The sequence below is a fragment of the Somniosus microcephalus genome, chromosome 20, assembly GCF_052327205.1.
Source record: "Somniosus microcephalus isolate GS21.2 chromosome 20, FLI_Smic_1.0, whole genome shotgun sequence".
NCBI classification, from domain to species: Eukaryota; Metazoa; Chordata; class Chondrichthyes; order Squaliformes; family Somniosidae; genus Somniosus; species Somniosus microcephalus.
Window position 1 is genome coordinate 45,026,104 of NC_141006.1, and position 15,458 is coordinate 45,041,561.

Sequence of the window (15,458 nt, forward strand, 5' to 3'; positions counted from 1 at the left end):
CAGTGTAATAATATTGTATTCAGTATAGTCCGACCTCCAACCAGTAAAGACCTGTTGAATTTACTCTTGTGGTCTGTGTAGTAATTCTCGCTATAACACACAGACTTAACAGTGGCGACGAGTCCGATTCTTACCCTGCTGCAGTAATTTCCACGGCGACTTCGTCCACAGACAGGACGTCGAAGAGAGGTTTCCACCCTCATCACCTACGGGAAGACACGTCGAGCGGCAGGCATCGAGCAACCGGAGTGCAGAAGACATCCTGACCTCGAAGCCTCCATCAGCGACTGTCAGCTTCTTCTACTACCTCGTGGTGGGTAAGCCGGGCAGCGACGCGACAGAAAGTCAACTGCGTTGGCTGTACAGACGGGGCTGGGAAGACGGAGGAATAAGGGCGGTGAGGTCGATCGCAACCAGAGATAAGGGCCGGGCCGCTTTCGAGCGAGAGGCGCAGCGTGGGACATCGATCGCGACCGGAGATAAGGGCCGCATTCGGGCTAAAGGCGCAGCGTCTGGGGAAACTGAAGGCGTGAGAGCCGCGCTGAAGCAGAGACAGCGTCGGGGGACGGGTGAAGACCGCCAAGCGCGGGAAAACCGCCATTTTGTGGGCGGAGGACAACGGCAAGAGCGGGAAGCCGCCATCTTAGATAACATTAAAAATACGATAAATTGCTACGATGCCTAAACATGGGAACATTAATGCCTTCGACAGTGATATAGAAGACTGGGCTATGTATGTAGAACGCATACAAAACTATTGTAAGGCAAATAAAATTCCTGAGGCAGATAAAGCACTAACATTACTAAACTTAATGGGTGCGAAGACATACGGGCAATTGAAACACCTGTTATCACCAGATGAACCGGCAGATAAGGCGTTCGAACAGATTGTTACTGTCCTAAAAAATCATCTTAGCCCCACACCGCTGATGCTAGCGGAACAATTTAAATTTTACGATAGAAGACAGCTGCAAAATGAAAGCAATGCTGAATATTTGATGGAATTACGTAAGCTAGCAAAATATTGTCAGTTTGGAACGGGACTGACAGAGGCACTTCGAGATAGATTTGTGTGTGGTTTATTTAAACAGGATACACAAAGGCGACTGCTCGAGGAGAATGAGCTGTCTCTCGAGAAGGCGGTCACTATGGCAGCAGCACACGAGGCCGCAGCGAGAGGCACGGCAGTAATGCAGCTACGGCCACCGGAACTCGGTACAAACAAATTGGGTTTGAGTTCTGTCAAATGTTATCGTTGTGGAAAGACAACGCACGATCAGAACCAGTGTTGGTTTAAAAACCAAGAATGCAGAACGCGTGGCAGGCTTGGCCACATAGCTAAAGTATGCCGGTCAGGAAAGAAGACCAGCAATAAAAAGTCACTGCAAGGAAAATATGCAAAGGTACACAAGGTGACAAAGAACAGTTTGACCGAACAGAAGTCAGATTCAGACGCTAGCAGTAATGAGCTGGATAGCTTAAGAATACACAACGTTGGTAAGGATACAGACCTCCAGACAATTTGGGTCACTCTTAAGATAGCAGGAGTCCAAGTAAATATGGAATTGGACACTGGATTGGCATTGACGGTCATGAATAAGAAAGATTACAGAAGGTTATTCCAACATATTCCCTTACAGGATACGGAGATTATATTGAAAACGTACACGGGGCAAAGAGTGTACCCCATCGGGAAAATAGAGGTAGAAGTGGTCCACAAGGGTGAAGGAAGCCAAGTAATGGACTTATATGTGCTACCTGAAGGAGGTCCACCACTACTAGGACGGGAGTGGATTAGGAAAATGAATATGGACTGGCACTCCTTGAAACCACTAACGGTAGATTCCGGGGAAACAGCTGTCAAACCTAAACGATTGTCCAGAATATTGGATGAGGCTAAAGAGGTGTTCCAGCCGGGACTGGGAACACCGAGAGGAATTACGGCAAACATCAAGATTGATGAACATGCACAACCAAAATTTTTTAAAGCCAGACCGGTACCCTATGCAATACGACCTGTGGTTGAAGCGGAGCTGGAAGCACTAGAACGTTCAGGGGTACTGTCTAAATTAGATTGGAGTGAGTGGGCTACGCCCATTGTTCCCGTTATGAAACGTCCTGCGAACAATAAGCCAGGAGATCCAGGGAAGGTTCGCATCTGTGGAGATTTCAAAATCACCGTTAATCCGGTGCTTCACACGGTGCAGTATCCGCTTCCACGGATTGAGGATATTTTTGCTTCACTGTCTGGCGGGAAACACTTCACCAAGATAGACCTGGCGCAGGCGTACTTGCAGATGGAGGTTGAAGAAGAGTCACGCCAATACCTCACGATCAACACGCATCGAGGGTTGTACCGGTACAATAGGCTGGTTTTTGGTGTGGCATCGGCTCCAGCAATTTGGCAGAGGGCCATGGAGCAGGTATTACAGGAAATTCCAGGCACACAATGTTACCTGGACGACATTCTGATCACAGGTGATGGTGATGAACAGCATCTCGCTAACTTGGAACTGGTGCTCAACAGACTGAAAGAGTATGGACTTAGAGTAAATCGGCAGAAATGTGAGTTCTTCCAGAAGCGGATCTCGTACTGTGGTCATGTCATTGACCGGGAGGGGCTTCATAAGTCTCCTGACAAGATAGCGGCAGTTGTAAAGGCTCCCGCTCCGGAGAATGTCTCTCAGTTGAGGTCGTTTCTAGGATTAATTAACTATTACCATAAATTTCTGCCACATCTATCCACGGTGCTGCATCCGTTGAACGCTCTTTTACAGAAAGGGGTACCATGGGACTGGGGCGAAAACTGTAAGAAGGCATTTTGCAAAAGCAAAGAATTGATCACCTCAGAGGAAGTGTTGGCTCACTTCAACCCGACACTGCCTATTCGGTTGGCTTGTGATGCTTCTCCATATGGTATTGGGGCAGTACTCTCACATAAATTGCCAAATGGCACGGAAAGGCCAGTCGCGTTTGCATCCAGATCATTGACCTCCGCTGAGCGCAACTATGCGCAGATCGATAGGGAGGCCCTTAGCCTTGTATGGGGAGTGAAGAAGTTTAATCATTACCTACAGGGCCAAAAATTCACACTTCTGACGGACCATCAACCGTTGGTGTCCATTTTTAACCCTAAGAAGGGTGTTTCGGTGATGACAGCACAGCGTCTCCAGAGATGGTCTCTTTTCTTAGGGGCACATCAATATCAGATAGAATTCAAAGGTACAAAACAGCATGGCAATGCTGATGGCCTGTCGTGCCTGCCACTACCTGAAGATGAAGACACGACGGAAGTTGACCCTGTTGAGTTATTTCATTCGACCATTATCGAGTGTTTACCTGTCACCAACGCAAGTATTGAAAGAGAAACCAGGAATGACCCGACACTGTCCAGAGTCTGCGAGGTGACAGTGAAAGGATGGCCAACACGGGGTGATCCTCTGTTACCGGCATTCTCGGCAAGGCGAGACCAGCTGTCCGTCTGCCATGGTACTTTGATGTACGGGACAAGAGTGATTATTCCTCCCAAGTTAAGGGAAAGAGTTTTAAAAGAACTACATGAAGGTCATCTGGGGGGAGTTAAAATGAAAAGTCTTGCTAGGGCTTACGAATGGTGGCCGGGTATTGACCAACAGATTGAGGAGTTAACGAAAAGCTGCGCTGGGTGTCAAAACGTGCAAAATGCACCTCCGATAGCACCGCTACACCCATGGGAATGGCCTTCAGCCCCATGGCAACGCGTACACATTGACTTTGCTGGTCCATTCATGGACTCCATGTTCCTAATCGCGGTGGACGCACATTCCAAATGGCCGGAAGTCATCAGGATGAATACCACGACTTCAGAAAAGACAATTGCGGTGTTAAGAACAATATTCGCAAGGAACGGATTGCCAGAACAGATCTGTTCGGACAACGGACCACAGTTTGTATCGGAAGAATTCCAACAATTCTTAAAGAAGAATGGAGTTAAACATTATACCTCTGCCCCATATCATCCGGCGACAAACGGGTTGGCTGAAAGATTTGTCCAGACATTCAAAAGGGCTATTAAGGCCATGAATGATGATCAGATTCCGCTGCAACACAAGGTCGATAAGTTCCTGATGTCATATAGAAACGCCGATCATGCCGTGACTAACCAAAGTCCTGCTATGATGTTTTATAACAGGAGGTTGCGGTCCAAGTTGGACTTGTTAAAACCAAATGTGCGGAGGGAAGTGGAAAACAAACAGTTTCGGCATATTAACAGCAAGACCACTCGAACTTTCGACGTAGGACAACCAGTGATGGCAAGGGGCTATGGAAGCGAAAAATGGCAGTCCGGAACAATCCGGGCCAGACAAGGACCTCTGATGTACATCGTAGATATTGGTCATAATGTGATAAGGCGTCATGCGGATCAACTGGTAGAGTCGAGAGCAAGGGTCGAACCCATGGTTGTGACAGAGACAGCTGTGGAAGACGTTCATGAACCTGAAGCATCTACCTCAGCTGAGAATGTATTTGATGATGATGACACCCAATACATTGGCAACCAACTAGAGGAGGCACCTCAACAAGAATCAGAGACCACTGAAAGGCGTTATCCAAGCCGAATCAGAAAGCCTCCTGAGAGACTGAACCTTTGAACTGTTATACCTGAAGTTATATATGTTATGTTTATTTGGGGATATGACTGTTAAGCTAAAAAGGGAGGATTGTGGTGTATGTAACCTGTTCCACCTTAAGAGAACTTAAGCCTGGTCCACCTTAAGAAAGGTACTACTTTCTTTGGCTGCTGTATACGTAATACCGGTGGTGACCACACCGGTATATAAGCACAGTGTAATAATATTGTATTCAGTATAGTCTGACCTCCAACCAGTAAAGACCTGTTGAATTTACTCTTGTGGTCTGTGTAGTAATTCTCACTATAACACACAGACTTAACAGTTGTTACAAAATGAAAGAGATAAAGTAAATTCCAATGGGGTGTAAAACTATAAACAAGATAACACTGAACATGGTAAAGTTGGAAAAATACTGGAAAGGTGGGATGCTACCTTAGTCTGAGTGACAATGGTATTTTGACCATTAGAACCAATTATAAAAGGTGATTTTGTTAAAGACTATATATGGACACTGGCCAAACAAACTGTTGATGAGAACAGGGTTAAAACCGCGATACTTAAAGAACAACTTCACACAGACGTAAAGCGAGGACAAAGGAACAGACTTAAGACGACGTCATCTGTGTCCGAGAGGTTCCAGAGACCTAGGGCTGCGAACTACTCGTTAAAACTATCGCCTAATATTAAGTATATTACGCTGTATGCTTAATAAATCTTGATCTATTGCTCAAACATACTGCCTGCTGCCTATTGGTGTCTTGTCCAGGACCTCAGAGATCATTAAGATCTTACACATCCTCCAAGTCCTGCTTGCTCATCACTCTTGCCCTTGCTAACCTCTCATTGGAATGTCATTGTGCATGTGGAAGTTGACCCTATGTCTTCAGATGATTTTGCCAAGGTGTATGAGGAAAAGGAGGGGGCCAAAGATAGGTCCCTGGGGGACTCCAGAGGCAACAATGCAGAGACAAGCAGAGAAGCCATTGTTGCAGATGCTCTGGCTACAATTGGATAGGTAAGAATGAAACCAAACAAGGGTCGTCCCACTGAGCTGGACAATGGAGCAAAAACATTGGGGGGGGGGGGGGGGGGGCGGGGGAAGGTGGATGGTGTAGCTGACTTTGTTAAAGGAGGGAAATGTGGAAAGACGATGATTGTTCTGTTGGCAGAGTCCAAGAGGGCAGTGGTGGGTGGAATGAGTGGGATGGGAGAGAGATTATCTCTCTATACAAAAATCAAACTACTACCATCAGTATGCATCTTGTATAAATCACACTAGGACCATCCTAAGAATTCAGTAACTGAGCAGCTAGCAGAGGTGGATGAGTCCTTTATCTAGTACCCCAGTTTTGCTAAATTGAGTACACTGCACATAATGGGATTTAAAGAAATGCTTGATACATTTACTGGATGATGCATAGGAAGATAGTAGAGTACAAAAACTGATCTAATTTTAAAAAACTGTTAAGATCATTTGGATAGTAGGTTTGAGGTGTTCATCAGAAAAGGGCACTGATACTTTAGGCTACAATTATTACTGCCATTTTTGTATCAATGCAAAGTGGTTCTGGGTGCACATCGATGCAAAAGTGGCAGCATAACTCTGGGGCCAGGTTGTGTTCGATCACCTGACTGCACTAAAGACAAGTGATGCAAGATCCCATCCAGGAGCTTGTCTTGCACCACTTGAGATTCTTACCAGATGGACATTGGTATCTGCTCAAAAACATTTTAAAAAACTATTGGAGGGTCTGAGTTTTATGTACATGTAAGCACACATACACAAAGCACTCCCTTTGTACGTAGGGTACAAGTAACATTGTAACTCCAGTTCTGCTTTGTGTTTTACATATTTAAGCTGATTTTATACTTTGGAAGACCTCTGCTTGCATTGTTGGCTCCCAATCCACAGGTCTCATGCAGCACACTGCAACCCGATACTGAATTCTATCAGGTTTGCTAAGCCTGGTGGGGATCTTCATGGCAGGTGGCCTAAATGAATCTGGAAGGTTTACCTTCAAGTTGCAGCCAGCATGAGACCAGAAGTGCCTAAAAGCAGTGGTGCTCACACAGGTCTTGCATAGTATAAAAGCAGCTTTAGTCACCAGTCTCAATAATAATGTTGTATACATGCAGCCTAAGTGTGAACTAGGTGTACAGACTAAATATCCTTTATACAAGATACAACTTCTGGATAAACCAAAGTTTCCTGTATGTCCGGAAACCTCGAACGGCAGAAATCAGCAGCCGTTTTGTTAGGATTTTTTATTTTATTTATTTTATTTATTTATTTATTTATTTATTTTTTTAAAACAGTCAGTCTCTGGAAAGCCTCTCGGAAGCTGTTGCTAAGCTACAGAGACGCTTCCAAGGTATGGGCCGACTGTTTACAAGCTGTTGCTAAGCAAGTGTTTGTTGTCAGATACGGAGATGAAAACCTCCGTATCCTTCAACATTAGCGCTGGTCTGTCCGGAAGTTTTCATAGATCGGCATCACGCCGGTCCCGTATATCACGAAGTTTCCTGTAAATGAATTGGGAGCAGGACAATTTTGACCTAGTGCATCTTGAAATGGAGTAAACTATCAGGTAAGGTTGTTCCAAAGCAGTTATCACCTCAATATGATTCCTCCCATTCAATCATTAACACCAACTCATTCAGACATTAGTTTATAACTTTTAACAAACAATTTTATATTTAGCTTTGGAGAACAGATCACAAAGAACACATTTTAGGTGAATATCAATATTGCTGATTAAAAATTGATTCAAAATATTGAGCTTTGGTTTGAAAAGTTCGACACGAGTTGGGAACAGGGGGCCATTCAGCCCCTCGAGCCTAATATGGCATTCAATTAGATCATGGCTGATCTGTATCTCAACCCCATGTATCCACTTTTGATTAATATCCCTTGATACCATTACCTAACAAAAATCTATTGACCTCAGTCCTGAAAGTTTCAGTTGACCCAGCATTCACAGCCTTTTGGGGGAAGAGTTCCAGATTTCCACAAGCCTTTGTGTGAAGAAGCGCTTCCTGATTTAACTCCTGAATGGCCTGGCTAATTTTATTATGCCCCGTTGTTCTCGATTTCCCCCACCAGAAGAAATAGTTTTTCTTTATCTACCCTATCGAATCCCATCATTTTAAACACCTTCCAAATGTTTATTTTTTTTAAAAAAAGGCTTTATGTAACAACCTCAATCAACATATTCTTCCCTATCTCAGACTCTGAATGCCATGAAATTCTCAATGAAAGCTGCTGGCTGGTTGTGTGCTACTGTGAAGAGAGGAGTAATACCCTTGCAGCCTCTCTCAGCGGGGAAGCCGGAGGGTCTCCAGCCTCAGGCGAAACATATGTTACTTTCAAACTGATTAATATGAGTTTATTTTGGAGCAATAATTATCAAATGTCTATTAATCACCTCTGTGCACATGAGCACCACTGAATAAAGATCACCTCATTGAGACAGAGGCACAAAAAAAAAACAAAGGGACAGGTGAACAGCCAGGAAAGATAATTTTGTTACCACAATTGCAGATGCTGTGAGATGTAAGATAAGTCACACTGTGCTGAGCCAGTTAATGCAAATATAAACCAGGAAAATAGTTTAGTTTCACAATTTTTAAATCACTTAAACCCTTGCACGCATCCACTCCATTCAGCCCCGTTAGATACAGTAGATCCACACTACAGCAGTGACCTTTCTTTTAGTAACAGGTTCAAGCCACAAGGCTGGCTGCTAAAGACTCAGTTTACCACAGCAAAATGCTAGGAGTTTCCACAGATGAAAGTCAGCTGAAATACTGGAGCATTTCACAGAGGGTTCAGAACAGCCTGGTGAAAACCATGGTTCTTGCTAAATGAAATAAAGCAGCCTTGGTATAAGTTATGGCAAAGTCCACTGCTCTCAGCAATAGGAGGAGGTATGAGGGTCATGGGGTTAATGATGAATTATGAAAGGTTATGTTAATAGGCAGGAGAACACAGCAATAAAATCCTGACTGCTGTGTTCTACGGATTTGGACAGCTGAAATTAGTGTTGTTGGTTCAGTTCAGTTCAAAAAATGGTAGGAGTTACCCCAATCTCAACCATAAACAACCCTGTTATATTGCAGTCTTACCACTGAACCTCAATTATACACCATAACAGAGGCCACTGGCAGATGATATTTACTGTATGATCCACAGTTCCACATTTTCCACTTTCAAAATGATAGTTCGCTCATGTGCAGAAAGTCCTGGATGCCACTGAGCTTTACGGGAAATGTCTTTCCCCCCACTCAATAGATATTAGAAATACTCCAGCACCTGTATATGGTTTTACATTAAATGAAAATCGTCAGGATCAACAATGCAGAAAAATCAAAGTTTACATATTAGCTTTTGTTGGCCCCTCACCCAGGGAATGATTTCAGCTTACTACTTATAGGCCACATACAGCAGCTGAGGTCGACCTCAAGACCTTATGCAAATCAGTGGTGGGATCACACACTGCAATATTGCCTGATTGAAACGGTGAAAGACAATTTTTCAAATAATGACTGGCATTTTTTAAGCTAATTTCGATCAGTGGATCTGATGCAATTAATAGGTTTAAATTAATCTCTTGATTCTGATTAAAATTCTTCTCTCCAATGACAAATGAATAACTTCAGTCAGAAATAAGAGTGAAATAAATTTTATTTGCAAGAATGCTGCACATTTCTATTAATGACCCGTAGCAGAAAAAAAAACAAGTGTGTAACATTTTATGAATTTTATCTAATAGAAAACAGGTGTTCAGACCTTCTCTGTAAAGTGGGCTGGACTCATCACAACACTGGGGAAATCGGGGCAGGATAGGCACCCGCCCACCCACCCAGTCATTGAACTGTGCAAATGTAAAGATTCCCCTTGCCTCATTTGGTGAATTTCAGTTTTAAAGCTTTTATGTAATAGCGAAAGTATGAAAACTGTCCCCAGTTGATTATCTACGTGTGTGATAATGGTAGAGTACGCTAACATTTTTCAAAACAACTTTAGTAAGTACATTTGGGGAGAGTTTTATGCTCAGCAGGATACAGGTCAATGTTCAGCATGAAAACATTTCTTCACTTTTTGCCCATGTTCAATCATCAAGCACTCCAAGGCCAGGTATTACTGCATGGATCAGATACAAAGTTCACCTTCCTCTGTGCTGCTGCAACAATGCATCTTAACAAGAAATGCTGATCTACTCATAGAATGAGCTGACTATGACATCCCCCGTCCTCTGTATTAAGTTTACGTGAGATGCAATTCAAATAATTTAACACACCATCAGAAAGATACTGTAAACTGGCACACTAATGGGTCTGAAACAATTCTATGCATAGTATTTCAGTAATGTTGATTTTTCCATATTCTCTAGAAATTGCTGAATAATTTTCTACTTTCAAAATTTACCTGGCCAATCAATTTTGTACCAATATAAAATTTGAACTAAGTGTGTAAATTGTGTGTTTATGCACGAGTGCGAGACCACATTTTCAAACAAACTCCACAACTCAGTGTGAACCTCAGGCTTTATTCTGAGCTCATATACATAATAAATTTCAGCAAGTAAAAAAAAAAAGCGCAAAAAAAAGGCTGAAAGTAAAATTAGATTTTTGCCACAGAAATCTGCTCCATATCATGAACACCATCTTTATCAATGATCCGAACAGTAAAGGAGGGAAGATTCAGAATAAATCGTTTTTGGATCTGAAAAAATACAAAACAATTACAAGTGAATCCAACAAAACGAACATTCTGACTAGTGATGATTGACAGTTGAAGCATTTTATCATTTACAGGTTCAATATGAAAATATATATTTTTTTTTTTACTGCATTTATGAAATGTGTAAAGATGGAGTGCAATGGAGTAACAGGACACAGGTTCACACTTGCTACTCCTGATGTCAGCTGTGCCTCAAAAGGAAGAGGATACTGTAGGAGGAATTCTTTTAAAGCAAGAACTCTCCCTGCATGCCCGGTTCAGATTTTTTTTGAAAATCTGTTAATAGCAGGATTACAACTGCATGCTGGGAGAGAGCGAGTGAGCGAGTGCAGTTCAGGTCAGGTGGAAACCCACATTCCCACTCAATTGATGCCAGGGAGCACTTGCATAAAATGAAGGATGAACACACTGTTCTTTCTTGGATGCCTAGCCAGAGCAGATGATAATTTCAAAACCCAGCAACAGCCATGCAGCATTCTTTAAAAGAAAACAAAATCTTGCTCTGCTATGAACACATCTACTCTGCGTGATCAGAGAACAGCATTATGAGGGAAATGTAGGGACTATACAGTCTTATTCTCTCTCATCAGCTGATGTCATGTGTGAAAATATAACCATATGCAGTAAATTTCAGAAATCCCACAGCTGAATACTGTCCTTTGTATAAAACAAATTTTCCTATACAACTGTATTCAGATTTGGACCTCACCTCTTTCAAACACTTCTTCAAGAGCTCCATTGCTTCTTCGCGTGTGAGATCTGCAAACACACATTGTTTCAATTTTTGAAATCTTCTCAAATAAAAACAACCCCCCCCCCCCCCCTGCAAAATTAAATAAAGTCCAGACTTGAAAACAGAAGTCATCTGACTCACAGCTGAACACAGTCCATATGTAAAGCAGGGTTCTTTTTTTCCAACAGAATCAGGCCCACTCAAACCGCAAGCTGGAACGAATCAATTAGTTTTTGGAAATCGAAGCGCATCAGAATCCGCCTCCTTTTCCTGGTCCAAACTCGGGAAAAGGACAGGCACCTCTTAGATTCAATTTATTACAAACAGTGTGAAAATGAGCTCCATCTGCAGATGCCGGCTGCAGTTAGCGCACTTCTTTCACCGGCCTCCTGCTGAGCATTAGATTCATCAATGCAAGTGACACGTGCTTTTTACTTCTAAGAGTACAGACCTGTGCTTCCTCTGCCATTAGGATCTGCGATACAGTTAATGCCACTTAACACAGCGAGAGCAAGTCTATTCATTGCACGTTTTAAAATGAACTGCAAGGTTTTTAACCCTTCAAGCACTGGTAAATTTCTTGTGATTCCAGAATTCCACTTTAATTGGACAAAAGCTTTTCTGTACATTTTATTAGCCAATACAATGTTTTTTGGTCACATATGATATGTACATTCTCAAATCACAAAGATTTTTTCCTCAGTTAAAACTGCTTCAGTGGGATTATGGCTCATGGACATCTTAAAGTGGTTACAATGTGCTTTGGAATTTACAAAACAAGATTAAAATCTAATTATCATGGGATGGCAAATTGTGTTCAAGAAAGTAATGGAGAAAAATGACTAGGGTACGTTTTAAATTTGTTCTTTCCCTCTTCCACTCCCCTAAAGAAAAACAACCTCTTACTCTCCTTAATGGTAGAGACACTCAGTTTCAATTGAACTGTGTGTTGGTAAAAAATAAATTCAAACCACTGATTACAACCAATTCATGAAAACATTAATTAACTAAATGACTCATTGTACCCCAGAATGGGAAAAATGTTTAATTCTTAAATTATTTGGTACTTAGAAAGTTCATTTCTACCAGCTTTTCACAGCTGGCTTCACTAAATGTACATTGGCGGCTCTAGAGGAAAGAATTTGCTTCCGACTCGAGTCTGACTTTTTGGACAGGCTCAACGTTAACAACTGTGTCCGAGAGCAGCTCAGCTGTTGAATATTAAAACAGATTTAAGTTTTTTTTAAATCAATAAGCCATAGAAGTAGTAGACTGACTGTTTTGTTGAATCATGGAGCCAGCATTGACTAAATCAGCATAATTAAATGGCCAACACAGAGCTGGAGGAACATCAGTGACCGACAATGGCAACTTGCAAGTCTGCTAGTATAAACAGGACAACTGCACATCATCATGGCGGTGTAAACCAAGGCTTTTACATGTTCAGAAAAGTATTTTCAATCCTGTGATGCAAAGTAGCTGGAAAATAGGGTAAGTACACAAGAATCTGCAGCTATCTAGCATGATTCCAATGTTTTTCTCAACACAAATTACACCCACCTGGTTTATAGTATCGGTCCAAGATACTGAGTGTCAGAAAAGCTCCATATCCGTGAGCAGCAAAAGGTGTTTTAGCCAGAGCTGCTAGGTAGTCCATATAGTACAGCGCAGGGCCCTCATGTTCATCACAGCCAGCTAGAAGCATGTTCACATGGTAGGGTGTCTAAAAAATAAAGTGGGTTAGACTCATGAGGAGGGTGATCACCACTCAAAACAAACTGACTCAGCTCTTCTTATGAGCAGCACTTTTTAATTCTGCAAATAAATTTCATATGTATTTCTCACATCCTGACTAACAATTGGAACTTGGAAGCAATTTAAAAAAAAAAGGAAATGAACTAAAATTTAGGATTAATATGGTTTATCATCAGACAGATAAAATTCATAGAAGTCCAGAATCAAAACACTCATGTACCAGCAACTACACATTTAATTGAGCACATGATTTAAAACTGTTATACAAGTACCTCACCAGGCTTAAAATGTCAATGACATTTCCCATATACCTATTGGCTCCCCATTCCAGTTTTTTTTTTAAAAAATGCTCAATTCTTGAATATTCTGATACTGTGCAGTTATTTTGGCATAAATGAATAAAATTGAACCATTATGTGATTTCCTTTGATACAAGTCAATGTCTGGCAAATATATAGCTGGTTTCCTGCTAATTCTTGATGGGGATTAAACCTTGTAATGCTGCAGCACTGCTAACATAACATGGGGTCTGAAGGCACAGAACACTGCATTACTAGTGTTTCATTGACACCATACCACTCTACTGTGGCTGACCCATAACTAAGTTTAAAATGATCAATATGAAGATTAACAAATAACTGGCAATTAAAAGTTTGTAACTTTTGGGTTTTGCAGACAGTCACAACCTGCTTGAGCCTGACTTGTGGCTTATGTCTGTCCTTCAATATTTTCTTGAAGGGAGGAAGGATATCTTTTTCTATGCAAAAAGATGGATTAGGAGCAAATTGTTAACGTGGTCAAGAGTTGTTTTAGACCTGTATATTGACAAATGGCACAGCTACTCTTGTACATACAAATCAGAGACCAACAACCCCAGGCATATCCAATTTAGTCCCATACATGTCATTATTTCTCATTTGTCCAAAGTATTTTCCCTCCCTGGTTTTAGCTGGTGACAAATGGCTGATGGTAGACGACAGGAGAGTGAGTAAGGGAAGGTTGTCAGTAATCAACGACGGGCTTGTGATGTCAACAGCGCAATGGAACAATGCGTACTTTACAGAGAACCATAATTACACAGCAATTAAGAGGGGAATGGGAAGGGGTTGCTGAACACACCATGTGCTACAAACCTGTCTAAAATGGACACAAGTCATGCTCCTCAGGCTATGCACGTTCCATTGGCTTAATAGGTCACATGGGGCAGAATAGCTAATGCCAATCTGAGACAAAAGAAAAGGCCTCTATGATGCAGCCAAGGGCATATGAAACTTATCCCACTGAACAATTGTCAAAAATGGCCAATACACAAGTCTTAAGGGTGGCTACACAGAGCCGCCAGCAGTTCTAGATTAAAAAAAAAACAAATTCTGGATACCGGTTTCTCAATTGTCTATCATTCTAAAATAAAGCTTTGACATTAATTAAAATTAGACAGAGTTTTTACTTCCTGGATGCGGAGAGCGGAGCGTGAGGAAGTATCCTACCAATCTGGGGATTGTACTAAATTCAGTACATCCATAGAACAAGTGGAAGGGGCACGGGAGAAAACAGGCAAGAGACACCATGTGAATGACGGTTAACAAAATAATCTTTGAAGTTTAGGACAGCATCAATTGAAACTCAAGCAAAGACTGAAAAAGCTGCTGTTACATCCAAATCTCACTGGATTATCAATTTTGGGAGAGTATTATTTCTAATGGATTTACTATCAGTCACAGACAGCTTTAAATTAAAAAAAACTTCAAAACTGAGCCGCTGAATGTAGTCAGTTTTTTTAAACACTGTTTTTCATTATCAATTCTTTAACAAATGCAAGGATTTGTTAGGCTTGATTAAAGAAAAACAAACACCAGTAGTTATTAAAAGTTAGCAAGCAAACTGTGTGAAATTACACAGACGTGGCAACCAAGCTAACAGAGTTTAATAAAGAAATTTAAAAAACAAATAGGAAAAAAAGGAGGCAGGTTACTGATGAGTTTCTCTGCGACATCTGGTGAAACAAACTCACAGTTCGGGCAGAAAGCAGAGAGTGAGGAAGTATCCTACCGAGCAGGGGAGCGGGAGCGTTAATCTCATATTGGACCTCTTCCAACCCCCAGCAGCCATAATTAAATCTTTAGAAACTTGCACCAACAGCCGGCACAACTCGAGAAAGAATAAAATACTGACGAGGGAAGTTTTACGGACTGACTTCCTGACCAATCACAGCAGACCATTCCAATATTGCAAGAAACATCCATTTACTGTGACAACTTATTTGGCAATCAAACCTTCTCTTAAAACAAAACCAAAGCACATCAGATCTTTCGCCTCTGCCTTTTTTGCGTGAGAGGGGAAGAAGAAAAAAACAAAATCATAATCAAGGGCTGCAAGTTCAGGGAAAAACAAGCGTCCTAGAACAGAACTAGGAAGCTGCCATTTTACCTTTGAACAGAAGGTAATAACAAAAGGTTTGAAGTATTGGCTCTTCAGTGTTGATTAATCTCAGTAGAAGAATTAGAACAATCAAGCATCTGGAATAAGCAGCAATAAAACCGGTTCTACGCTCTAAGTTTTTAAATCATACCTACATCTTTAGAATCAGCTTCAATTCCTGGCTAATCAAACACTG

The 15,458-nt window shown here is 41.7% G+C and overlaps 1 protein-coding gene across 1 annotated transcript in view; it reads right to left on the reverse strand.

Annotated features, from left to right (window-relative positions):
- Nucleotides 1–9,279: 9,279 nt before the first annotated feature.
- Nucleotides 9,280–15,458, reverse strand: part of psmb2 (proteasome 20S subunit beta 2) — a 32,156-nt gene continuing 25,977 nt past the window's right edge. Inside the window, exons 4-6 of the mRNA XM_085962574.1 lie at nt 12,650–12,812; nt 11,066–11,115; nt 9,280–10,338 (exon numbers count right to left, since the gene is read on the reverse strand). Of these exons, the coding sequence (XP_085818700.1) occupies nt 10,237–10,338; nt 11,066–11,115; nt 12,650–12,812 (315 nt within the window). The 3' untranslated portion in view covers nt 9,280–10,236. The remainder of the gene's footprint in view (nt 10,339–11,065; nt 11,116–12,649; nt 12,813–15,458) is intronic.